The sequence below is a fragment of the Pan troglodytes genome, chromosome 17 (assembly GCF_028858775.2).
Source record: "Pan troglodytes isolate AG18354 chromosome 17, NHGRI_mPanTro3-v2.0_pri, whole genome shotgun sequence".
NCBI lineage: Eukaryota > Metazoa > Chordata > Mammalia > Primates > Hominidae > Pan > Pan troglodytes.
This window is the reverse complement of record NC_072415.2, coordinates 31,651,033-31,676,879: the sequence shown is the minus strand read 5'-3', so window position 1 is coordinate 31,676,879 and position 25,847 is coordinate 31,651,033. Positions and strand designations below refer to the sequence as shown.

Sequence of the window (25,847 nt, the reverse complement as noted above, 5' to 3'; positions counted from 1 at the left end):
TCTTGAAAGCTTACTGGTTCTTTGCTGTCTCCTTACTTTGTGTCTTTTTGGTTTTTCCTCTCAGTAGGATATATATATATATATATATATATATAACTGAACTGTCAGAACAAGAGAAAAACAGTAATTCCAGGCTATGAATAAAGTGACAAAAATTGTCCTAGTCCCTTCCAGATAACCTTCTACAAAGTACTCAAATCCTAACATTAAAATGCAAAGGTCAGATTTTCAGGGAGGTAGTTTCCATCTCAGAACAAATCTACTCTGTTACTTCATCCCACTTAAATAAATGGTCATGATTCATATCTAATACCAAAAGTGTTATAGAAATCTCTTACAAAATACCTATAAGGGCCAGGCGTGGTGGCTCAAGCCTATAATCCCATAACATGAAACTTTGGGAGGCCAAGGCAGGTGGCACTTTGGGAGACCGAGGCAGGTGGATCACTTGAGACCAGGAGTTCAAGACCAGCCTGGCCAACATGGTGAAACCCGTCTCTACAAAAATACAAAAATTAAGCCAGGCATGGTGGTGTATGCCTGTAATCCCAGCTACTTGGGAGGCTGAGGCAGGAGAATCACTTGAACCCTGGGAGGTGGAAGTTGGCAGTGAGCCAAGATCACACCACTGCACTCCAGCCTGGGGGACAGAGCAAGACTGTCTCCCAAAACAAAACAAAACAAAAAACAGTAAGACTGTTGTAAAAATTAAATGAGATAATATACGTAAAAATGTTTCAGTAGAGGGTCTCAAACTCTTCAATATAATAGTATTATGACAACTCTAAGATTATAGATGTATACTCAAACATAGTACAAATACCTCTTTGCCCCCTCCTCTTTCCCAATACTCCTCGTGTGTGTGTGTGTGTGTGTGTGTGTGTGTGTGTGTGTGTGTGTGGATATATATATATATATTTTTTTTTTTCTTGAGATGGAGTCTTGCTGTGTTGCCCAGGCTGGAGTGCAGTAGCTCAATCTTGGCTCACTGCAACCTCCACCTCCCAGATTCAAGCAATTCTCTGCCTCAGCCTCCCGAGTAGCTGGGATTACAGGTGCCCACCACCAGGCCCGGCTAATTTTTTATGTGTATTTTTAGTAGAGACAGGGTTTCACCATCTTGGCCAGGCCGGTCTTGAACTCCTGACCTCATGATCCACCCACCTGGGCCTCCCAAAGTGCTGGGATTACAGGCGTGAGCCACCGCACCCGGGCTCCTCCTATATTCTTGATCTTGATTACCCTTCTTACCATTTAATCAGCCATTCTACTCAGAAACCAGGGAATCATTCTAGACTCTTTCCTCTCTTCTTATGTCCACATTCAATTTGTCCTGCCGTTTCTCCTTTTTAAAACTCAACTGTTCTTCCCAATGGCCCCCAGTCTCCCTTCCACTCTATTCTCTATACCACCCCACACAAATCTGACCATTTCACAATTTTCACATATTCTTTTTAAATAAATCTTTTAAAAATAAGACTAGTCTTGATAAAAAAAATTCTAAAATATACTTCCCTGCCTTTAATACACTTTTAAAAGAACATGAGACTAAACATAATATTTTCTTGAAATCAATTATAGCAAAATCAACTTGATTTACTAAGCTGTGGAGAAACACTGCAGATAGCCCCAAATCAAAACTAATGCAAGGGTCAACTAGCCAGGAGTGGTGAACTTTTTGGTTTTGTTTTTAAATATCTATTTTAAAGCAATGTTAGATTTATAGAACATTGCAAAGCTAGTACAGAGTTCCCATATACTCCTCCATCCTTGTTACTAACATTTTACATAGTATGGTACATTTGTTTCAATAAACCAATGTTGAAGCGCTGTTATTAACCAAAGTCCACACCTGAGATTTCCTTAGTTTTATTCAATGTTCTTTCTCTGTTCCAGAATACCACTTTACATTTAGTTGTCTTTTCTCCTTAGCTCCCTTTGGTTGTGACAGTTTCCCAGACTTTCCTTGTTTTTGATGAGTCTGACAGTTTTGAAGAGTACTAATGGGATATTCTGTAGACTATTCCTCAGTTGGAATTTGTCTGATGCTTTTCTCATGATTACGCTGTGCTATTGGTTCTTAGTAAGAAGGCCACAGAGATAAAGTGTCATTTAATCACATCACACCAAGGGTACATACTATCAACATGCCATATGACTCTAGAAGTTAACCTTGATCATCTGGCTGAAGTAGTGTTCTTCATGTTTCTCCAATGTAAACATTTCCGTATCTCTAAACTATGCTCTTAGGAAGGAAGTGACTACGTACAGCCCACATTTAAGGAGCGGGAAGTTATAGTTCACCTCCTTGAGGGTGAAGTAGCTACATAAATTATTTGAACAGAGACCTACAGCCCTCTCATCTTAATCAAAAATTGCCAACCCCCTCAAAAAAAAATAATAATACAGGGCCTCAAGAAAAGAGGTCATCTTTGGGCCCAGCCTGCAAGGTAAGCTAAGGGAAAGTTAAGCAAAACAGTTTCTGGTCCCCTCACTCTCATGTCAACAGCAGTAGCTCAGAGCAGCCTGTCTCCTTTCTTTCCATGAGGCAGGCAATCTTAGGAAGACACACTATAACCACAAGGACAGCAGCAGGCTGTTCCCTGCAGCACTTTAGTTAATTAAGAGGAGACTGTTAAGCTGCAAGCACTGAGGTCCGTAGAGTTACTGGGAAAAAGGTGTTACCAGCTCGAGAATTCAGTAATTTTGTTAAGCCAATAGACTGTCTCACCTGTGGAGCATAGTATATGAGATTTAGAGATATTTTCCCTAATGCTCAATTTGGTTGTTTTCCAAGAGGTTAAGGACATGGATGTTTTAAAGATAAGATCTTACTACCAGTTAAGCAGGCATTTGTGAATAGTGCCAAAGAAGCATTAAGTTCCAGAACAACTAATAGCAGTGCCTACCATAATCCCTGGCACATGATAGTATTCAAACGTTTGCTGAATGATGAACAAATGAGTTATAAGAAGCAGAGGGGACAAGCAGCTGTCTACACTGGTATGTAGTATTCAAGTGGCACTGGGTCAATTTTTAGGGCCTGCCATGCTTTGCAATCTTTCTTCAGAGGCAGGCAACATTTTCCCAAACCCTACTAGCTAAACTGTGGAGGCCTTACATGTTAGTACTACTTAAGGCAAAACAACATTAGAATAGCACTGTAGCACATATTAGGTGTTCAATAAATGCTTGGTAAATTAATAAACAATCCCTCAAATCGGTAAAGTAGATAAGTCAAGAATTCAAAAAGGAATTTATTAAGAAAACTGATCAACTGCCAGTAGTTCTTTTGGGCATGCTAAAAGCAGGTTACTATAAAACTGAACACATTTTGATCAAAAAGGTATACTTCGTATACCTAGTATAGGGAACTCAAAGTTTTGTTGAATGGAAGAAATGAATAAACAAATAATCAAATAATCATCTTTCTGAATATACTGAGGCAAAGATATTGGCAATATATATTTGATGCATGGTTTTGTTCCCAAGAGGAATAATTTCCTAACTCATTTCATTATCACAAATCTGAGGAGCAATGTGGCATAGTGGTGAAGAGCTCCCAGTCTGAAACCAAATTATCTGAGTTCAAATTCTGGCTCTAGCCACAATGGCTAGTGACTTCAGCAGATTACTTAACTTCTGTGCCTCAGTTTCCTCATCTGTAAAATGTGAGAAGAATCACAAATCCTACTTTATAGGGTTGTTATGAAAATTAAATGAGTTAATATTTATAAAGGGCTTAGAAAGAGAACCTGGCACATAACACATTATGTAAGTGTTTGCTTAAAAAATAAGTACTTTCACTGCTACAAAATCATTAACAAAATGGGGTACTTGAGAAAACTGAAAATTAACCTACTTTATACTCTGAGACATGTCATCTTCTCATAATATGAGTAAAATTATTTCAATATCTAGGAAAGCTGTTTAAAATTGCCCAATATCTAAAGAAGTATTCCTTATGTCACTGTTTTAAAACAGACATTCAAAATAATTAAACTGCTATGATATTAAATGCTAAAGACAACAAGAATGTGAAGGACAAACTTCCGTAGGTGAGTAAGCTCAGAAAACTCGTAATAGTTTTTCTTGTTTCTTAAGAGGACATATTTGGATTAAAAAACAAGGTATAGCTGGTTTCTCTTCTGCATTTTTATGTGAGATCTTAAACTATATCTCCACAGGTTTACTGGATTTCATGTTTTAATATTTTTTCTCTTTGATTAAAAAAATTTCAATATCAAAATCTATTGTGAATATGCTATTAAAATTTAAAACAAAAGTATTTTTACCTCTGAGTCACATACTATGTAATAGAGTTATAGACAGGTTAATGACTACTTCAATCTGTGTAAAGTGTGCAATGATCATGCCTAAAAGTCACTTCAGAAAATTAGAGAAACATGACAGTGTAGAAGGGACAGCAAAAACACTACACATTTGAATATAAAGTAGAATTCATAATAAAATGCATTTGAATACTTGTATAATTACTCAAAAGCATACTGGACCCTGTTTTTTACCAAAGCATTATAAAAAAAATTAACTGAAATTGACAGTGAATTGTTTTAAGTAGCACTTCTAAGATTTCGTTTACATACTACTTTCTTCTCCCTTGATGATGTCTCTCCACCACCAATATACAGGTCTTACCTACCATTTCTATACATTTTCCATTCAATAAACTTTAAAAGCATGTATATGGCAACAACTAGCTCTAAAGATAACCCTACAAAATCCTTTCAGGCCTTTAGATATGTAACATATCACCATCCATAACATTTTTTATCAATCAAAAAATCAGGTTATAAAATGTATTTTGGCAGCAGAGGGACTTCACTTGTTCCATAACTGTCTAAAGATTGTCTTGCTACTAGCCACGGTAATTTTTTTCCTCTTTCCTTTCTTCTCTGCAGTGCTTCTAAGTATAGTGACAGTGCATCAGGCTTTCCTAGTCTCAGCGCAAGCTCAGTGAAAATCTGGGAAATGTAAGTGGAAACATGAGAGACCGCTTTATTTGGCAGTGCTTACCCCCCCCTCAAAAAAAAAAAAAAGTGGGGGGCAGGACAAATGGCTAAGCAGTGTTTGGACTGCAGGATGAACAATCAATAGGCAGAAAGCAAGATTGAGGCTTCCTCAGCTTTTGGATCGACAATCGACAGCTGAGAGGCTATTTTTTGCTATGGTTGACTAAATATGGTCAGGGAAGAGAGAGGCACAAGAGAGCCTGTTTGCCTGGGAGTGCATGTTTCAAATGCTTAGCTGCCTATAAAGCTGTAACAGTTTAGCCAGTGGTCACTGAGGAAGAATATAAGTTAGCCTCGTAGTGACCATGTGGAAGTCCTGACCTCGCTTGCAGACTTGACCTCTGGATGTGACAAGGTAGCTTCACTACAGCTCTACTATTTAATCCTGGAAACTAAAAACCAAAAAAAAAAAAAAAAAAAATCTAAAAGCAAGAAAGATGCAGACTATTTCCTAAGAAGTCAGAAGAACCCAATGTATTCTGGAGGGCAAAGAAAAACAGGGTGAATGTTTACAGTTATTTGTGGGGAGTAAGGTGTGTTTTGGGTTCTGTTTTTGTGTTTTTTTTTTTTTTTTGTCTTTTTTAGACTATAAAATTAACTTCTGCAACTTTTTCCCCTCTTCTGAAGCATTTCATCTGACAAGCTAGGTTCATTTTCTTGGCCTTTGTAGCAACCTTTTTTGATTGCTTAACTTTCCCTACATAACTGTGCAAGACTGTTATATGACATTCCAAATCAAATGGCCAACACTGATTCAATTTTAGAGTTTTTTTTGTTGGTGGTTTTTGTTTTTGTTTTTGGTAAAGGGAAGAGGGGAGGAGAGGGAAAAGTAAGCTTGTTTTTTGTTTGCTCGTTTGTTTTTCAAATTTATCTTAAAAGGTGAGGTTCTGTGTTCACTGATACATCCCCTTCCTTCACCGGGCTCATGAAAAGAAATGCTGAATCAGCAAATAGAGTGAACGAACAATCAAGATGAGATGGCTGCTGCTGATGTGATTCTCTAGGTTACTACCTTTCTTCCTGCTGCAAATGCTGCATGACACTAAGCTTACAGGTAACAGAGCACCATAAGGCCTGTACTTTTAAGGATGCTTATGACTTTCTGCATGCTTACCTATTATTGACTCAATATATGTTCTCATTGTTAAATTAAATTCTATCTAACCATAGCCTAATTTCACAATTCAAGTTAAGAGCTAATGTAGTGTAAAAAGGAATATTGTTCAAATACTATGGCAGTAACCTTTTATCTTAAAAATGTAGAAATACATTATTGTCATTTACATTATTAAAGATTTAGTCATTATTGTTTCAGATTAAGTGATGATTTTGCATCTCTAGTAAGTCACATCCTGCTTCCAAAGTATACTTATTTTCTAAAACTATTAGCTTCTATTTCAAGGTTTAGTCAACCAAGAAACTTGGCAGATCATAAAATACTTTTTAATGCTTACTAATAATTGGCCACAAAAATAAATCAGAACGTGCATGGTGTAATTCTAATGCTGCATTGCTGAAACTGCTGTAGTGCTGGGCTATCTACTGCTACATTCTGATTTGCTCTCTATAAGCTGCACTAGCTTTTTATCACAAGCTGCAGAAATTCTACTATCCCTGCCCTTTTTTTTCCTCCTTTGACAAATCTGAAAATTTCTTGAGGTTTTAAATTAACCTTCTAATACCACAATAACTGAAGGCTACTTACCAACTATAATTTCTTTTCATTCTAAACTATCAAGGTAAATAAAACCCAGGTGCTCACAGACTAAAACCTTTCAGTTCTTTGAAGTGATACTTTCTAAAAGTTGACGATTCTGACAGTTATCCTTTATACTAAAAAGATTAAAGAATCAAAACAACTTAAACTCACCAAAATTAGATATTTCTACATCTATTTGAATTTGTATTCAACTCATATTTGTATTTAACCCAAAGAGAAGCACCAAAGTGCAAACTTCAGGTAAGGAACTAATAAAGAAAAAAGAATGACAAATTTTCAAATGATCACGAGTTCTTATCTGTGACCTTATAAAACACTAACAAAAATTCATAATCTTTTAAAAAGTTCAATTCACCCACACTCATCCTGGTTTTTCTCCTTGTTGTTTCAACTTCTAGAGTCAATATCAGAAATACTTGTTGGTTAATTTGTTAGGTTTTGAGTAAGATATCTAGTTTGTAAAAAAAAAAATTGAATTTAATTAATTACTATCTACCTGTAGGATCTAGAAGCAGACTACAAAAAAAGAAGAAATTCACTCTGAAGACTGAAGAAACACTAGGCTGATCTTAAGTTTCCGAAATACACTCTGTAACACTACACTGATTCTATGAATCTCTTGCAAAAAGAATCAAACCAGGACAAAGTTCAACAGATAACTGGTCAAATGCTTAGGAATGTCTATGTCCACCAAGAATATGGAACCATTAATGCCATGCTTCAGGTAAACTTGTTACAAAATTTAGTCTTCGATAAATTAGTCTCTGCAAATGATTTACCATTGCTCTACATTAGTAAGCTGAATGTTTCACTAACAAATAAGAAAATAAAATATTTCATGTTTTTACAGCTAACAACTTAGTAATACCTACTCAGAGTACATACTTCTTTATGTACCCATATGAACATACAATGCTATGGAATGTAAAGAAGTATGTATTTTTGGTAGGCAATAAACCACCAAGAGAGAATTAAACTGAGCTAAAAGAAGCTCTTGCTTCTTTCTACGTGAATGACCTTCATATGGTAAATTAACCTAGTCATGAACAGATGACCTTTGGCAATACTAACACCAAAAAAAAAAGGTTATCTACTACTGATAGATAGAAACTATCCCTAAGGTTTTTATTTCATGAAGGAAAAGAAGATCCAGTGAAGTAGATTTCAATTATCATGAAACTCCTTTTAAATCATCTAAGTTTAAAACATACATCTTACATTTTTAAATTAGGCACTCTCATTATTAAAATTTGACTGCAAAAGGGAAAATAGTATTACTAGCACAAAAGAATGAGGAATACACATGACCTATTTTCTGTCTCCACAACTTAATCTTAAGTATATCTCATTAGTAGGGCTCACTGATTTGTACAGAAAAATAAGATACTAAGAGCTGGCTTCATTCACATAATAAGCTATTTCTTCTCATTTTGATAAATGTATAATCTATTAATATTAGAGGAATTTCTGACCAAAAGTTTTGTTGTTTTAAAAAGGCTTTCTTTTTTGACAGCTACAAACATAGTGGCCCTTGTCCTTCCTTCTCAAGTTTATCAGGGTCTTAACCCAAATCTCTACTTTAAATGTGAAGTTAAAACTTAAAATTAATTAAAATGTTAAGATTTAAGCATGAAAAATGACAAAATTCTGGTTCACAGCTGTAAGTCAGCAGGGTATATTGGTAACAGACTACCAAATATTTAAAAGAAATTAATTTATCTGTATTATCTTCGAATTTGCTTTCTCCAAAGAGGGCATGTAAAATGAAAGCACTATAGTCAAGAACCAATTTATACAGATCGAAGAACTGTTTTTATTGTACTATGCAATTACAATTCAATTTCTCTAAACTTGATCAATCCATTGTTTAGAAATATCAAAATACTTTTATTTCACGCAGTTTGTATATTATTTATAAAAAATTCCAAATAATGCTCTTAGCAAAATTTATAAGCAGTACCTGTTTTAAGCTACTAATGACAAAGTTAGAAAATAAGAGTAATATTCACATATTCTAACCATTTCTTACTAAAAGTATTATTTCAACTGAAATATTTACACATGTATAAAAGCATAATATTTTAAATTTTTTGTATCAGAAATGGAATGGAAATGACTAAGTTTAACTATAGTTCATTTTCTGTTTAATAAGACTAGTTAATACAAAGATGATTTTCATTTTATCAGATTATAAAGAATGAGAATGACTTACACATGGCATCATATGTGTTACTGCATGTTTACTGGAAATTATAAAAGGCACATAATTTTAAAATTCTACACTTTCAAAGAAATTAGTTCAAAGCTTAACTCACATAAGCATAGCCCTTCTGATCATCCACAAAACAGAATGGCAATGATTCATGTTCTATTTGGTAAGTTTACCTGTATAGGTCCTAAATACCAAGAACTCAAAATATATACCTCAAAAGTAGAGGTTCTTCTATAAAAATACTCAAAGGTTATTACTCTACTTGTGTTTTATAATAAACAGTTATATTGGTCATTCTATAGGTATACAAGTTGTTTAATAATCCTTCTCAAACATCCTAGCAACTAAGACTCTCTTTGCTATAATATTAAGACTATATAAATAATCCTTAGAAAATAAAATGACAGGCTATTCATTTTTAAAAGTAAAATTATATGCTGATTCTGGTGCTTGCGAGTTTAACTTATCTAAGAGTATTTTCAATCACTCTAAAATGTCACATCTATCACTTAGATCAGCTGTTCATTTTTAACTGAGTACATATTAAACTCTGGGCATCTGCTGACACTGGTATAACTCAAACATTTCAACTGTCTCCCTGACAGGGATAACAGATGCTGACATTATCAAATGCTGTACTATTTTTTTCCCATGGCCTCTCCTTGCCCCGATATGGCCAGTATATGAAACTGAACTGCCATCCAAAAGCACACTTGAGCAACTGGATCTGCTAAACAGCTCCCATATAACTAGTAAAAATAGAAGCCAGTGTTATTGCTATCTTCAGCACTTAAGTTTAGGCAGTTTAACACCTGTTTCACTTCTACTAGAAAAAATGATGAAAAAGAATTGTAGTTAATTTCACCAGCAGTATGATACTTACCAACCAACAGACGCAGAATATACTTAGTATAAGAGTCATTTGCATACTGCCTGAATTAGCGTTGACCTCCCAGTTTAAAATAGTAGCTGTAAAGAATATTTCTCTACTCTATATTTCTCTGAGAGCACTTAACTTTATAGGCAAATTATAATTTATCAAACTTTTATTTTATGCAAGAAGACACCCCTCTCAAGACACTGAAATCAACAGTAAAACCACATTATAACAAAAATTTACTCTGATTTTTCAAGTATTATCCACACGATAGATTTTAATACTTGTATCCATGGATTGTAACTAACCACCATGTATTACTAAGGCGATAATGAGAAGTAACTAGGCAATCTGTACCCAAAATGACAAAGAACTTAGTCAAGGAAATAGACCTTTAAAAGGGTTAAATTACTAAGCTATGATTAGTAACACTACGTAAGCAAAAACAAAGAAAAACTGGCATGCATGGTAGTTCCTTTCGACACAAGTCCAAGCAATACACTGAATACACATGTGATCTATTTATAAATCAAAGGGCAGAGGTACTTTCTTAAGGCCACTGATATTCCTACACCCATCAACAATTTGCTATTAGCCCTCAACTATAATGCTAAAAGAAGCAGTGGCAGTAGAAGGGGGTGACTAACTGAACTCTTCCCCAACCTTTTAGCTTAACTATTTATCTGGTTTGCTGCCTAGAGATAAATGGAAAACACTACTCTAAAATACATCAAGGTCTATTTGTTCCTTTAAATACTATTGGTTTTGAAATAGCTTATTGTCTACATGTAAGAATTAAGCAAAGACTTCGGCTGTGGACAAGATTAGAAAAAGAAAAAGAAGCAAAGATGTTGAAAACAAAGACGTACATTGATCATTCCTTAATGCAGTAATGTGTTAAAAGGAAAAGATTTTTAAACCATTAAGCGCAGGAAAACAGTAGGAAAGTGACTTCAAAATGGAAAATTTGACATTCAGTGACTGAAGCATTGGTATGATAATTTCTAACACTTGTAGAAGGTCCATGACTGTAATTTTACCAATGAAAAGCATTTAACTGTTTTGGATTCCAAACTAGCAGCACTACAATGCTTTGCTAGAGCTGGTAAAATGGAACCAAATCGCCTCTTCAATGGATTTGGTCCCCTTCAACCAGCTGTAGCTATGCATTGATTACTACGGGACAACCAACGTTTTCATTTGTGAATATCAATTACTTGCCAACTAATTTCAACTTATTTACATTATGCAGACTGTTATTATAATCAAATAACTTGTTACTGTTAATTCTACCTGGAAAAGCTAGAATGGTTAAAGATGTTTATAAAAAGCTTTATGAAAAATGTATGGATGACTTAAGGATTTCAAATAAAAATTTTACTTATTACGGTCTCTTGGTATTAAATTTCTTATCCTTCAGAAAAGAAAAGAACTGGTAATAAAATGTAGGCTATGCTTCATAATAACAACAACAACAACAACTTCCTTCAAAGGAAGAAAATATCTGGAAAGGTCACCTAAAACCCACCTGAACACATAATGGGATTGTACAGTGTGGTTTACATGGATGTGTGCATATTTAAATTAAAGAAAACTGTAACATTATATAACACTCTAGAAATGTTTAGTCACTATCTTCCATAGTATTGGCCTTTAATTTTACCGCTATTTACCTGAATGTTAGCAGGTAAGGTGAAAAAGATGATAACTGTAGAATATCTTGTGGAGAGGCTTAAAACAGTTATCTAGTTCTTCTGACCCTGAATCAAAGGTTTTTAGTCTTCAAAAAAGAAAGAAAATGCTAAGCATCACTACTTTTACTCATGAAATATTTCACCTCTCCATATTTGTTTTCACAGCTGTAAAATGAAGAACTCTGCTAACAATAAATACTATGACTCTCCTCACTGTCTTCTTTGTCCCTTATAAAAAATATACACACAATATTCTCCTTCAGTGGGGATAAACTGAAGTAAAGAAAAAAAGTGACAATTACTCTAACATCCATATAATTTTCTTAATGATTGCAATAAAACTATAGATAATTTAATACTATTTAATTAATAGAGACAAACATTTCAGCAATTAATGAAGATTACTGAAGACAAGAGTAGTTTAAAGACCCAGATGTTCACACATTCTCAACTCCTGACCACTCCTCCATTTCAAAATGAACATCATTCTCTAAAAGACTGTGGGCAAAAGGAGACATATATAAATATATATCTTATCACTTCATTCAAGATCTTCTTCCTCCTATTAATTACATCTCAGTCACAGAAAGTACATTTGTGTATTACAAGGCATATGGTGTTTGAGAGTAGATGCATGAGCATACATTAGAGAAAACACACTCTAAGTATCCTATTACTGAATAGACTCAGCTATATTTTGTAGATAGCACTCAGCATGTTTACAGTTGTAAGGAAAGCATTAAACACCAAAATACAGTACAGCTTATCAAATTTTCAAATAGCCAACATAGTCTTGTTTACAGACCATATTTCAGAATTTAAAAAGTAAAAAAAGCATCACAACATTCGAGAAGGAAAACTATGAGTTGCTCACATATTCAGTAAGATTTGTAATATGTGTCTTTGTGGGAATTAGTAAGCAAGTAAGAAACGCCTGTGAAATTATCTTAGTACCAACCTAAAAACAACATATATCACATCAGGTGATTCACTCATATTTTACGTTTACTTTTCACATTCAATTTCTATTCAAGAAAAATTCGTAAATACTATATAAACTTTATAATTATATTATTGTTACCTGTACTTCCAAAATACCTATCGATTGTTTTTGCCAGCTCTGCAGAGAATACTACTGACTAATTTATTTTCATGCCTGTAAGGGAGCTCTAAAAACTTAGCTAAAAATGCAGCATCTTTACAGAAAGTACCTAAGTAACATGCTGATTATGCTACTCCAAAGAAATTCAGTTTTCACTTTTATCAGCAGAAATAATTTCTACTCTTACTTTAAATCCAAAATTTTACCTATATACTAAGAGATGATAAATATGGCTAAACTCTAGATGAAAACATGCCTATAAATATTAACTATCAGAATAGACAAACAGCATTGTTCTTAGTTAAGATTTCTTTAAAAAAACAAAACTATATTAAAACATGGTGTAATTTCTACTTAAAATGCTCCAAACTTTATAAAGCACAACCAAAGTACTCAGGGTCTCATAGTGAAAATTCATATTCCCTTCCACAATTCTAAAAGACAACAATAAATGGCTTTGTAACTCTTTTCTCTTAATGTGTTTCAGTTACTATCATACTATGAGAAAACATCAAGATCAGCTTTGAAATCTAGACTCATATTGATCTGCACCTTTGAAATAGAGACTTCAAAGGACAGTCTTCAAAAATATAGGGCATCTAGACACTTCATCAGGTTCTGGAAATAACAACGTGCTATATCTGGTTTTCTTTTCTTTTCTTTCTTTTTTTTTTTTTTTTTTAGAGACAGGGTCTTGCTATGTTGCTCAGGCTGTAGTGCAGTGGCACGATCATACCTCACTGCAGTCTCAAACTCCTGGGCTCGAGCAGTATTCTCGCCTCAGCCTCCCAAGTAGCTGAGACTAAAAGTCTGTGATGCCACACCCAGCTGATTCTTTTTTTTTTTTTTTTGATACAGTCTTGATCTGTAACCCAGACTAGAGTGCAGTGGTGCAATCTCAGCTCACTACAACCTCTGCTTCCTGGGTTCAGGTGATTCTCATGTCTCAGCCTCCCGAGTAGCTGGAACTACAGGTGCGCACCACTACACCCAGCTAATTTTTGTATTTTTAGTAGAGACAGCATTTCACAATGTTGGCCAGGCTGGTCTCAAACTCCTAGCCTCAAGTGATCTGCCTGCGTTGGCCTCCCAAAGTGCTGGGATTATAGGCATGAGCCACCACGCCCAGCCTAATTTTTTAATTTTTTAGAGACAGGGTCTTGCTACATTGCCCAGGTTGATCTCAAGCTCCTGGCTTCAAGCAATCCTCCTGCCTCAGCCTCCTAAGTCGCTGGGATTACAAATGTAAATCACCACACCCTGCTGGTTTTCTATAGTATAAAGGCCAAAAAGACTGGTTGTTATTTTTAATTCCGAGTACACTAAAAATGGCACCTTCTGTCTTCTGACATCACTGGACAGTATAGGGGGGAAAAAATCAACCTTAAGAAAAAGAAATTTGATATGAAAAAAAGAATTCAAAACATCCCAATTTGCAATTACAACTGGTAATATAAGTTGTGTCATCTGATACTCTTCAGTGTCCAATTAAAATCACACTCTATCTGGCAATCTATAGTCACAACTACCTAAAAATGTCTTAAGGAAGTAGGAATAAAGAAGTCATGTAGCTTTAACTGAAGCACTACTTTGTTGAAGAATAAAAGCATTTTTTTAAAATGTCACCTGACACCAAATATCTGGTTGGAAGAGGTGCTGTTTTAAATTTTCAGGGGAACCCTCAAGATTTACGCAAGAATTGAAAAAAATAAAAGTAAATTTTCTCTTCCTTGTATAGGCTTAGCATTATTGAATATACTATGCCTACTCTCAATAAAAATGAAACAACTCAAAATATTTAAAAGATACTTGTTTCCTAAGCACTTCAATTCTCAGTTTATCCTAAACTTTATGATTTCATATTCCCTCAATAAATCCTAAATTCTCTCAATAAAATCTTTTTGACCATTGTAATCTGAAGTAATTGCTGTTTGAATTCCTAACACAGTTTCTCTACAGAATTCATTTTGTAATTGATCATATAACATCTTGTGATATTTAACAGTGTGCTCACTGTCAAAGTAAGACTAACATTTATTGAGTGCCTTGTATAGCCAGAGCATATGTAGGATGAACAGATGAATATGAATGCCCACAATGTTAAGAGAAAGACAGAAATGCACATAGTAATAAACAGCACTAAGCAGAGTATATAGTAAGTATAATAAATAAGAACACAGAGGAAGGGCGCGGTGGCTCACGCCTGTAATCCCAGCACTTTGGGAGGCCGAGACAGGCGGATCACGAGGTCAGGAGATCGAGACCATCCTGGCTAACGTCGTGAAACCCCGTCTCTACTAAAAAATACAAAAAAAATTAGCCGGGCATGGTGGTGGGAGCCTGTAGTCCCAGCTACTCGGGAGGCTGAGGCAGGAGAATGGCATGAACCCAGGAGGCAGAGCTTGCAGTGAGCCGAGATCGTGCCACTGCACTCCAGCCTGGGTGACAGAGCAAGACTCTGCCTCAAAAAAAAAAACCAAAAACAAAAACAAAAAAAAACACACACAGAACAAGGAAGTATAGAGCAAACAAAATAATTCCAGTGATGACACAGGAGGTAGCTCTGGAAGAAAGACGGTTAAGATAAAGAAGCGGGATGGGGCATCCCAAAGAAAGAAAATGCTCCAAAAAATAGAAGAAGAAAGCAGACAGCATATTTTAGGAAAGGAGAATAGATGATGGGCAAAGCGGGCTGAGGGATTGGATTAGCAGGAGATAAAGTTAAACAGACTCAGGACACACAGAATATGGGTCTGAATGCCAAGCCAAAGTGTGTAGATTGTATTCTATGTTAACAGACAAAAACTGAAGTTGGGAAACAGGGGAAGAGAGCCATTTAGACCTATGCTTTCAGAATGGATAATTTGTAAATGTATAAAATTTAAATCAAGAAAAAGACTGAAATCAAAGAAAAAAATTAGAAGAACAGTATAATAGTCTAGGTAAATGTGGTGAGTACTTAATTGGGTCAGCAACAGTGGGAACAGAATGGAATGGGTTGGAAGGATTGGTAGAATAAAATTTTAAAACTAGTTGGAAGCTAAGAATTGGTGAGAGAGCAAAGATAACTCTAAGCAATGAAGCAGCAAGAGGAATGAGGTATTGACACATTCACTGCCCATGTGTTTTGGTCTTGCTTCACAGACAGACCATAATACAGAAAAGGTGATGTAAAGTGGTTTAACAGTTATGATTCTAAAGTCACCTAGACCTTGCTCAACTTACAGCTGCTTCAGTAATCAGCTACGTGTTCTTGAATAATTAAATTCATCTCTATAAGCCTCATATTCTTCACGTGTAAAATGAGGATATTAACACCAGCCCCAAAAAGCTGTTGAAAGGATTAAGTGAGATGATGCATGTGAAGCACTTTGCAGAGGCTGGCATGTGGAAAGTGCTATCATAATCTTCTGTTTGAAGGGCAGGGAAATATACTACTACTGTCTTCTTCACAATGCCAAAATCTGAAGTGTTCAAATATTTGCAATTTGGAAAAAAAATCAAGATGTGATCTAAAATATGATCATTCATTTTGTCCTACAATATATACCCACTGTTACAGTTACCAATAAGCAGTAGCAATAAAATCCTTTTGTTTCCTGTGGTCACCCTCTAGTGGTGATCCTAAGAAGCTAAAGGAAACATGATATAAAAATACAATAAGGAACCAAAGAGTAAGTGTTCAGAATAGATAAAATTATCAAAATAAAAATCAAAGTGAAGATTTTTCTTAGTCCAGGTATACAGGTTTGACTCAAACATAAACAGAAGACATCCAATGCAGAATTTCCTAAAATGCTTAGGGTAAAGTTGTTCCAAAAAGTGAGTTAATGGAAATCTCTAAATTAAGCAAAGCTAAGCATTTTCCCGTTCTGTGGGACACCGCAGATCCTTCATAAAGAATGTGATTCTCCAAAAGGAGTCTTTCTCAAATGTCAACCAGCAAATACTTTTTTCAGTAGAATACTATTGCTGTAACAATGGATGAGGGGATAGCTATACTAGAAGTTTATATAACTAATTACATTATTAATAAGGAATTAGGTAACTTAGTATTTATTTAGTCTTAAGTTTTAAAAAATAATTATCGTGCAAATGGCAACATGAAATTAGAGGACACCCAGATAATTATTTTGAAGAAACATAAATCTCAAAATAAAATGCATTTTAATTAAAACTTTAGAAAGAAACTAGTATTCCTGATATTTTACAACCACATTTAATATAAACTTAAATAATCATTTCATAATATTTGTATTAGATTAACAACCAAATAATCATCATATAAAACTAAAGGCATAATTTTCACAAAACTTTAAAATGATTTAAAATACTAAAATAGCCAAAATTATTCCTTCATCAGTATCAGAAAAAGAGAATCAACAGTAGGAAAATATTTTTGAATTGCACCTAAAATAGTAAGGGGTGACATACCTGGGATTTCCCCTTAGTGCAGCATGATGCAGAGCATTAAATCCATTATTGTTTGTGATGGTAACATCCGCTCCAGCTTCCAAAAGAACTGCTAGGATATCATCACGTTTCTTACTTATTGCATCATGAAGAGGGGTATCACCTTCAGAATCCTTTAAGTTTAAAGAAATTTTCATTAGTTCTTCAATTAATTATCCCATCTAATAGTAATACTTATACCAAATGCTAAGCAAACAGAAGCAGAGACCACATCCAACAAATACCAATAAAAGAGTACTTTCTGTGATAACTACAAAAATATAGGCAAAGGCCAGGCATGCTGGCTCATGTCTGTAACCCTAGCACTTTGGGAGGCTGAGGCGGGAGGATCAGCAGAGGCCAGGAGTTCAACACCAACCTGGGCAACATATAGAGACCTTGTCCCTACCAAAAATTTTAAAAATTAGCCGGGCACGGTGGTGTGCACCTATAGTCCTAGGTACTCAGGAGGCTGAGGCAGAAGAATGGCTTGAGCCCAGGAGTTCAAGGCTCCAGTGAGCTATGATCATGCCACTGCACTCCAGCCAGGGTGACAGAGCGAGACTCTATCTCCAAAAATATAAAAAACAAAAATAGAGGCAAGAAACACTGGCCACATTATAGTAAGGAAAGATATACTCAAATCTAGTTGGAAAACAAAATAAGCATGCTGGAATTTTTTTTTCTTTGAGACCAAGTTTCGCTCTTTCACTCAGGCTGGAGTACAATAGCGCGATCTCAGCTCACTGCAACCTCCACTTTCCGGTTTCAAGCGATTCTCCTGCCTCAGCCTCCCAAGTAACTGGGATTACAGGCACCCACCACCATGCCCAGCTAATTTTTGTATTTTTAGTAGAGACGGGGTTTCACCACATTGGCCAGGCTGGTCTCAGACTCCTGACCTCGTGATCTGCCCACCTCAGCCTCCCACAGTGCTGGGATTACAGGCGTGAGCCACCTTGCCCGGCAAAGTTCTTTTTTTGTAGAGATGGGGGTCTCAGTATGTTGCCCATGCTGGTCTTGAACTCCTGTGCTCAAGTGATCCTCCCACATGAGCCTCTCAAAGTGTTGGGATTACAGGCATGAGCCACCACTCCTGGCACATGCTGAAGCTTTACAAAGCAAAAAGAAAAGAAAAGAAGTAGCCTCAAATATAACTAATGACAAAAACCAGTGAAGTGATAAAGCTGCCCCCCAAATTTTATAAGTTTAAAATGGCCTTAATTGTCATACCCTGAAATTCCATACCAAACCTACACCATAACAATGAATTGAAAGTCGGTGGTTTTCAAACTTGGCTGCTCATTAGAACCTGCTGGGGAGATCTTTTAAAATCTGTTGTACAGAGGAAAAAAAAGAGAAAAAAAAATCTGATGTCCAGGCTGTTCACCATACTAAATCTCTAGAGGTGAGAGTGAGGCATGAGTAATTTTTCAAAGCTCCACAGATGAACGTCTTGTGCAGTCACAGGTGAGAAACATTAATCTAAGCGTTTTCAAAGGGCAGCAAAGTGGCTAGTTAGCCAAAGGTAAAACAATTGTAAATTAAAATTTAGCAATCTCAGTCTACCATTTTTTTAAGCTGACTACTTTTTACATTAATCAATTGACTTAGCAGTAAGTTTTTATTCATTAGCAGTCATGTACATACATGAATAATTTAAATTTCATTCATTTCATAGTTTAACAGATGCTATTCTCAGTAAAGTCATATACAACCTGGCCTACAGCATATACTACAGTTGCCAAATTCAGTTTGCCACTTGTTTTTTGTTTGTTTTATTCTTTTTTACTAGACATATTTCCTGCATGGTTTGTCTCCCCAGTCACTGTCCACAGGATTCTGAGAAGCTACAGGAATATGAAAGTGCAAACACCAGACCCAGCTTCATCTCCAACGCTGAGGAAAGGGACTGTACATCATGGGGCAGAGCCCTATGCTCCCCTAAGCCATGTGGACAAAGCCTAGAAAAAATGATATCCCAGGATATTACACATTGGAGCCACCTGTTTTTGTAAATTAAGTTTTATTGGAACACAGCCACACCCATTCATTTATGTATTATCTATGGCTGCTTTCATTCTGCAATGAGATTTAGATAGTTGTGGCAAAAGCCAATAAGCCACTATTATCTGTGCCCAATATAGAAAATGTTTGCTAATCCCAGGAATATATTCATCCACCTACATAAAGAATTCCTGCTAGGCATGGTGGCTCACACCGGTAATCCCAGGACTTTGAGAGGTGGGAGCAGGAAGATTGCTTGAGCCCAGAAGTTTGAGACCAACCTGGGCATTTCTACAAAAAATTAGCCAGGCATGGCAGCTCACACCTGTAGTCCCAGCTACTCGGGAGGCTGAGGTGGGCCCTGAAGGTTGAGACTGCAATGAGCCATGATCACGCCACTGAATTCCAGCCTGGGCAACAGAGCAAGACCCTGCCTCAAAAAAAAAAAAAAAAAGAATTCCTAACCCAAGTTCAATCCAACCATCTACCATCTACCTTCTACTCCTGTATCTGGCGGCACTAAAAATCTGTAGTGTTCAACCTGAAACGGGCTTCTAACATGATTGGAACACCCTTCTGCAGGTCCCCAAGTCCTTATCACTCTTCTCAATTACTCTTTCTCTACCCACCACTCTCAACAGATGAACTTGTCTCCCATTTCAGACAAAAAACGTCAGCAGGTATAAATCACCTCTCCTTACAGATTAACACCCCCCCCAATTCTTCCCTCATCCTCCAATCCTGCCTCCCACTTACAAGGACATACTCTAGATCCCAACAGTTCCAAAACAGCTGCACTTCAAAAACCTTAATTTCTAATAATTATCTAGCTGAACAAAATCTATTCTTTCAGTTCTTCTCAAGCCCTCATTCCCACTACTACTGTTCTTTATTTCTTCTCTGAGATCTATCCAATCCAGCAACCAATTCCTGGATGCTGTAAATTATCTAAACTACAAGCAGCTTATGATTCTAACCACTGCCCTACTTTTTAAAAAATCATTATTGAGTTTCCAATGGAAACAAATTATGTTTTACATATTCAAATAGTATTTCAGGGAACATTTTTATTTAAAAATAATATGTTGTTTCAAGCCTATTCGGTTAAGGAACCTAAAAGTTGGCAAATTAGATTCAGGAGCTACAAAATTACTAAGTATAGAAACTTTAATCAAACAGGTGCACAAAAGACAAGTTGCTTAGTAACCAAACTAAGTAGATAATGGACACAGACTACATTTTCTATATATTTGTGGTTTAATTTATCTGGTTATAAAACTGTAGCTGGGGATAATCATTTCTTAGGCAACCATTGCTTCAAAAATTAGATCCTACTGTAAATCAACTCTAAAATCCTATACATTTTCCAAAACAGAAATCTCCGAAGATTACACTAACGACTATTCAAAGTCCCTAAGCTACAATAAAAGCTACAATTAAAATAATTTAAAGTTATGAAGTAACTATTATGAAATATAGCCTATTACACTTCTTTAAGCTGTTGAGCTCACTGTCATGATCAATAAAGTTAAATCCATTCATAAGCTGATATTTTTACAAAGAAGTCCCCATTCTCCCTGCCCAATCAAAACCCAATCTATTGGCATTTTCCTTAAAAAAAAAAAACTTTTTAAAAAAGAAATAGCTGCCAATTTTGTAACATCTTACGCCTTTGGTATCATTTACTATGACATATGAGAACGGTAACAAAGGAATGCTTACCATAGAACTTAATGTCTCCCTTTAATAGGATCCTAGCAATACCTGCAGGATGTGTTTCTTTAAAGGTTTTACCTGGAGACTGGGATGACAGCCAAAGTCCAATAAAGTCTTCACAACTTGAAGATGACCTTTATTGACAGCAATATGAAGTGGTGTCTGTCGGCGCTTGTTTCGAGCATTCAAATCAGCACTACCTCGATGTAGTACTTCTATAACAGCGCCTTCATCTCCAAAAGCTGCATGGTGAACTGCTCTATCACCATCTTTATCCTAATCATTAGTATTGAAATGTGAATTAGTGAATATTTTAGAAAGAAAAAAAACTTGAAGCTATAATAATATACCAAGAAGCAGATTAATTTGAGAAAAGGCAACGTAGGAAACAACAAAATAACGAGAACTTGACCAGGTGCAGTGGCTCATGCCTGTAATCCCAGCACTTTGGGAGGACAAGGCAGAAGGATCACTTGAGGCCAAGTAAACTGTAAATGTGAGTAAGATTTCCAACAATACCAATCTGGGCAACATAGCAAGATCCTGTCTTGTAGAGAGAGCCAGGCATGGTGGCACCCACCTGTAGTCCCAGCTACTTGGGAGGCTGACACAGGAGGATTGCTTGAGCCAAGGAGTTTCAAGTTACAGTGAGCTATGATCGCACCACTGCACTCTGACCGGGACAACAGAGTGAGACCCTGTCTCTATAAAAAAATTTTTTAAAACCTAGAAACTGACTTGAACAGTGACTAACTCCCAAAGATAAATGATAAACTTAGATCATTTTATATATATATTTATTTATATATATACATTATATATATACATTTATATATACATTATATATATATACATTTATATATATACATTATATATATATACATAAAACCAACAGTTTGAACTTTCAGCATTCCTCATTTATCAGCCATGATAGTAAGCCAATTTTTTTTGCCATTTAAAAATTTTTACAAAGACCATTTTTGTTGTTGTTGTTGTTGTTGTTTTTAAAGAATCAGGGTCCTAGGCCAGGTGCGGTGGCTCACACCTGTAATCCCAGCACTTTGGGAGGCCAAGGCGGGCGGATCACCTGAAGTTAGGAGTTCAAGACCAGCCTGGCCAACACGGAGAAAACCCGTCTCTACTAAAATTACAAAAATTAGCCAGACATGGTGGCACATGCCTGTAATCCCAGCTACCCGGGAGGCTGAGGCAGGAGAACTGCTTGAATCCGGGAGGCAGAGGTTGCAGTGAGCTGAGATCGGGCCACTGCACTCCAAGCCTGAGCGACAGAGCAAGACTGCCTCTCAATAAAAAAAGAATCAGGGTCCTGTTCTGTCACCTAGGCTGGAATGCAGTGGCAGTCATAGCTCACTGCAGCCTTTAACTCCTGGCCTTAATAAATTCTCCAACTTCAGCCTCACAAAATGCTGGGATCATAGGTGTGAGCCACCGTGCACGTCCTACAAAGACTTTTTAATGACACAAAAAGTAAACTAAGATGAGTTGTGTGATTGAAAAAAAAAAAAAAGAATGCCAAACAATGTGATCTCAACTGGCTTTAATGGGGAGCAATTTATCAACACATTAAAACTGGTTAAGTGATGAGCATACATTTTTCTGTATATTCGAGAACAGAAAAAAAAATTAAATACACCATTAAAAGATAAAAATGAAGCATAAACTACCAAAATTCCATATATCAAAAATTCCAAAACTATTTCAGAAGAATCAAATAGATTTGCCTCACCTCCTGTAACAGGCATATTTCTGAAGAAATGAGAAGGCAGGAAAGACCAAATTGCTTAAATTTTTTACAACTAAAAGAAAGTACTTTATAAAGGGGAAAAACTGCCTGCACTGTGCCATGAAGGTAGTATACATAGCTTATACCAAAAAGTATGAAAAGAAGTCGCACTGCCTTGCCAGAAGCGGATGGAAAAGGGTAGTAGGTATAAGCGTATTGCATTTATTCCAATACTGCATTGCAAATTTTAACACCCACCAAGACCATGTGTCTGTCCCTGATCCTGGTACTCTAAGACTTCCTCCATCCAAAGCAGTGGTTTCCGATTCCCAATACCACTGTGCCAGCCCCTCGTGGACTCCCTAGTTTTGCAAGGGGTCTGACAATCCATATGGCACCCAGGATTATCTGAATTACTTTCAAAGAAAGCACAGATAAACACTGTTATGATTAAATGCACTTAAATAGTTCATTCAAAACAGTTACAGAACTCAAAGTAGTTTTTGGTCTTTGCATATTTTCTCAAACAGGTATTAAAGGTAAAAGCACTCATGTAGGAATCCACAACAGTTTGACAATCATTTATGAAACAGTAGGGACCTACAACTCAGGGATATTTCTACCTTACTGATATTTCCAGCTGAATCAGTTTTTGTTACGTATCAATTTTGAGAAAGGAACTGGCAAACAACCACATGTAAGATTTAAGATTCAACTCTTGTGCCTTTTCCCTGGGGGTCTTGTGGTTAGGATTTGGCACCTCTCTCAACTCTTGTGCCTCTGAGTAGCATTATATTCAAACATCCCAGAAAAACAAGTGTTTTAAAAAACAAAACAAAAATAAGATATATATGCATGTATACATAAGTTAATCTCTCTAGTAACAGATATAATTCAGAATCTTAGAGTTAAAATCTTCCCAACTTCCAGTCTTTTTTTTTTTTTTCTGTTACAGTTTTTAACCCTATTTTGTGATTCACCTTCCATTAAAAAAGGGAACATCAGGCCACTAACACTGTATGGTTGTTAGAAAATCACTACTGAAACACTTAATGCAGGCTGTCAATAATTTACATAAAAATAAACACCAAAGAATTAAAAACTCTGATATGTTTGTCAAAAGGAAATAAATAAGAATAATTTTTAAATTATGGAAAATACACACGCACACTAGAAAATTACAATTAAATATAATTAAATTTACTTCCAGGTTTCTCTTCTAAATTAGAAAACTGCAGTTATAATAAAACCTTAACTTGTAAGTTTTGTTGCTTTCTTCTGAATCCATCTTAAATACTCCAAATAAACCTAAAACACAGCTCATGTGCCTGTCCTGTTCCTAGTACCAAAAGAGAATTTCAAGGAACAAGGTTACAGCTAACCTCTATAAGATTATCTCAAAGAATTTCATAAAGAGGCCTCAAATTAAATCTAAAACGGATCGTGTTTCTTTCTATCCCCCTGCCCTATTCTCTCTCCATTTTCCAAAACCTGCTCTTATTTAGTATTGCCTATCTTAGCTGATAGAACTACAGACCATATGGTCAACAAAATCAGTATCTGTAAGTCACAGTCAACTGCTTCCTCTCTGTGACCCTCTATGTGCAATCACCAAACTCTACAGCCTTTACTCCTCAATTTATGCTCATATCTATTCTCTTTTCCAACTCTACCACAAACTAATTCAGGCCTTCATTCTTACTCACCTGGATGATTACCACAACTCAACCTCCCTTCACTTTCTTATCCCAATCTATTCTTCACACCAAAGTCATAATTCTTTCTGTAAAACACAAATTTTATGTTTAAACCTCTTCAATGTCTCTCTACTATGTACAAAACAAATCTCTTTAGAGACCTACGTCTGTGAACCATTCCAGCCTCGCCTGCTGCCACAGTCCTCTCAGATATCAGGCTCCAACTTATCAACTTATGGGAGCCTATACATTTTCATATGCTACTCCCTAGACCTGGAGTGCTCTTTGTCGTCACCCTCTTGGACTGGAGACTAGATATCTTATAAAACTCAGCTCAGGCATCACTTCTCCTGTGAAATTTCCCCTGACTCTCACAAATTTATTATACCATTTCTCACACTATAGTATAATTATTTGTTTGAAGTCTTTTTTACTTGGCTGTGGGCTTCTTGGGGGCTATGACTGTGTCTTAGTCATCCTTATTTCCAGGAGCTAGCACAGTGACTATTAACTAGTAAGAATAAAAATGGGTGTTGAATATAATCCTTAAATAACCATCATGATTTTTTAATATTTTTATTGCAGCAAAATATACATAAAGTTTACCATCTTCACCATTTTTAAATGTACAATTCAGTGATATTAAGTACATTCATATCACTGTGCAACCATCACCACCATCCATCTCTAGAACTTTTTTCATCTTGCAAAAGTAAAACTCTATACCCATTAAAAACTGAGAAAACTGAAACTCCACACCCTATTCCTCCTACCCCCTCATCTCTGGAAACCACCATACATTCTACTTTCTGTTCCCATGATTTTGACTACTATCTATACTTCTTAGTGGAACCATACAGTATTTGTCTTTTTGTAACTGGCTCACTTCACTTAGAATAATGGCCTCAAGGATCTTATGTGTCAGAATTTCCTTTCTTTTTAAGTTTAATGATCTACCATTATAAGCACATACCACATTTTGCTCATCCATTCTTCTGTCAATGGATACCTGGGCTGCTTTCATGCTTTAGCTATTACGAATAATGCTGCTAAAAACACAGGTGAACACATACCTCCTCAAGACTTCCTTTCCAATCTTTGGGATATATACTCAAAAGCAGAACTGTTGGATCATATTGTAATTCAATTTTAAATCTTTTGTGCAACTGTCATATTCTTTTCAGCAGTGGCTATACCATTTTATATTCCTATGAACAGTGCAAAGAGTTCTAATTACTCCACATCCTCACTGACAGGTTTTTTCTGGTTGTTTTGATAACAGCCACCCTAATGGCTGTAAGGCAGTATCTCACTGTCGTTTTGGTTTGCATTCCCCTAATAATTAGTGACATTAAACATCTTTTCATGTGCTTATTGATCATTCATATATATTCTTTGCAGAAATGTTCATTCAAGTCAAATGGAGTTTTTTAGGTTTTCTTGATGTAGAGTTTTAAGAGTCTATATATATTTTGGATTTTAATATCTTATCAGATACATGATTTGAAAATATTTTCTCCCATTTCATAGGCTGCTTTTTCTCTGTGTTGACAAATGTCCTTTGATACACGTTGTTTTTAATTTTCATGAAGTCTA

At 35.8% G+C, this 25,847-nt stretch overlaps 1 protein-coding gene, 1 long non-coding RNA gene and 3 other non-coding genes across 7 annotated transcripts in view; 3 read left to right on the top strand and 2 right to left on the bottom strand.

The window, feature by feature from the left end:
* Positions 1–25,847, bottom strand: part of MIB1 (MIB E3 ubiquitin protein ligase 1) — a 134,454-nt gene that overhangs the window by 35,160 nt on the left and 73,447 nt on the right. For both annotated transcript variants that reach the window (XM_003315867.6, XM_063796028.1), the window contains 2 exons: positions 20,889–21,086; positions 17,070–17,221 (listed from right to left, as the gene is read on the bottom strand). In XM_003315867.6, coding sequence (XP_003315915.2) covers positions 17,070–17,221; positions 20,889–21,086 — 350 coding nt within the window. The remainder of the gene's footprint in view (positions 1–17,069; positions 17,222–20,888; positions 21,087–25,847) is intronic.
* Positions 5,301–11,231, top strand: LOC129137889 (uncharacterized). 2 transcript variants are annotated; one of them, XR_008540752.2, is made up of 3 exons: positions 5,301–5,385; positions 5,910–6,084; positions 7,253–11,231. It is a non-coding gene; the product is annotated as an uncharacterized LOC129137889 (long non-coding RNA). The 2 variants fall into 2 exon arrangements; XR_008540753.2 differs by having other exon boundaries at positions 5,301–5,531; positions 7,253–10,345.
* On the top strand, positions 7,617–7,700 carry MIR1-2 (microRNA mir-1-2). The gene has a single exon (NR_035572.1). It is a non-coding gene; the product is annotated as a microRNA mir-1-2 (primary transcript).
* On the top strand, positions 10,925–11,012 carry MIR133A-1 (microRNA mir-133a-1). The gene has a single exon (NR_031968.1). It is a non-coding gene; the product is annotated as a microRNA mir-133a-1 (primary transcript).
* LOC112206283 (small nucleolar RNA SNORA73 family) lies at positions 18,883–19,087 on the bottom strand. Its single transcript, XR_002940517.1, has one exon. It is a non-coding gene; the product is annotated as a small nucleolar RNA SNORA73 family (small nucleolar RNA).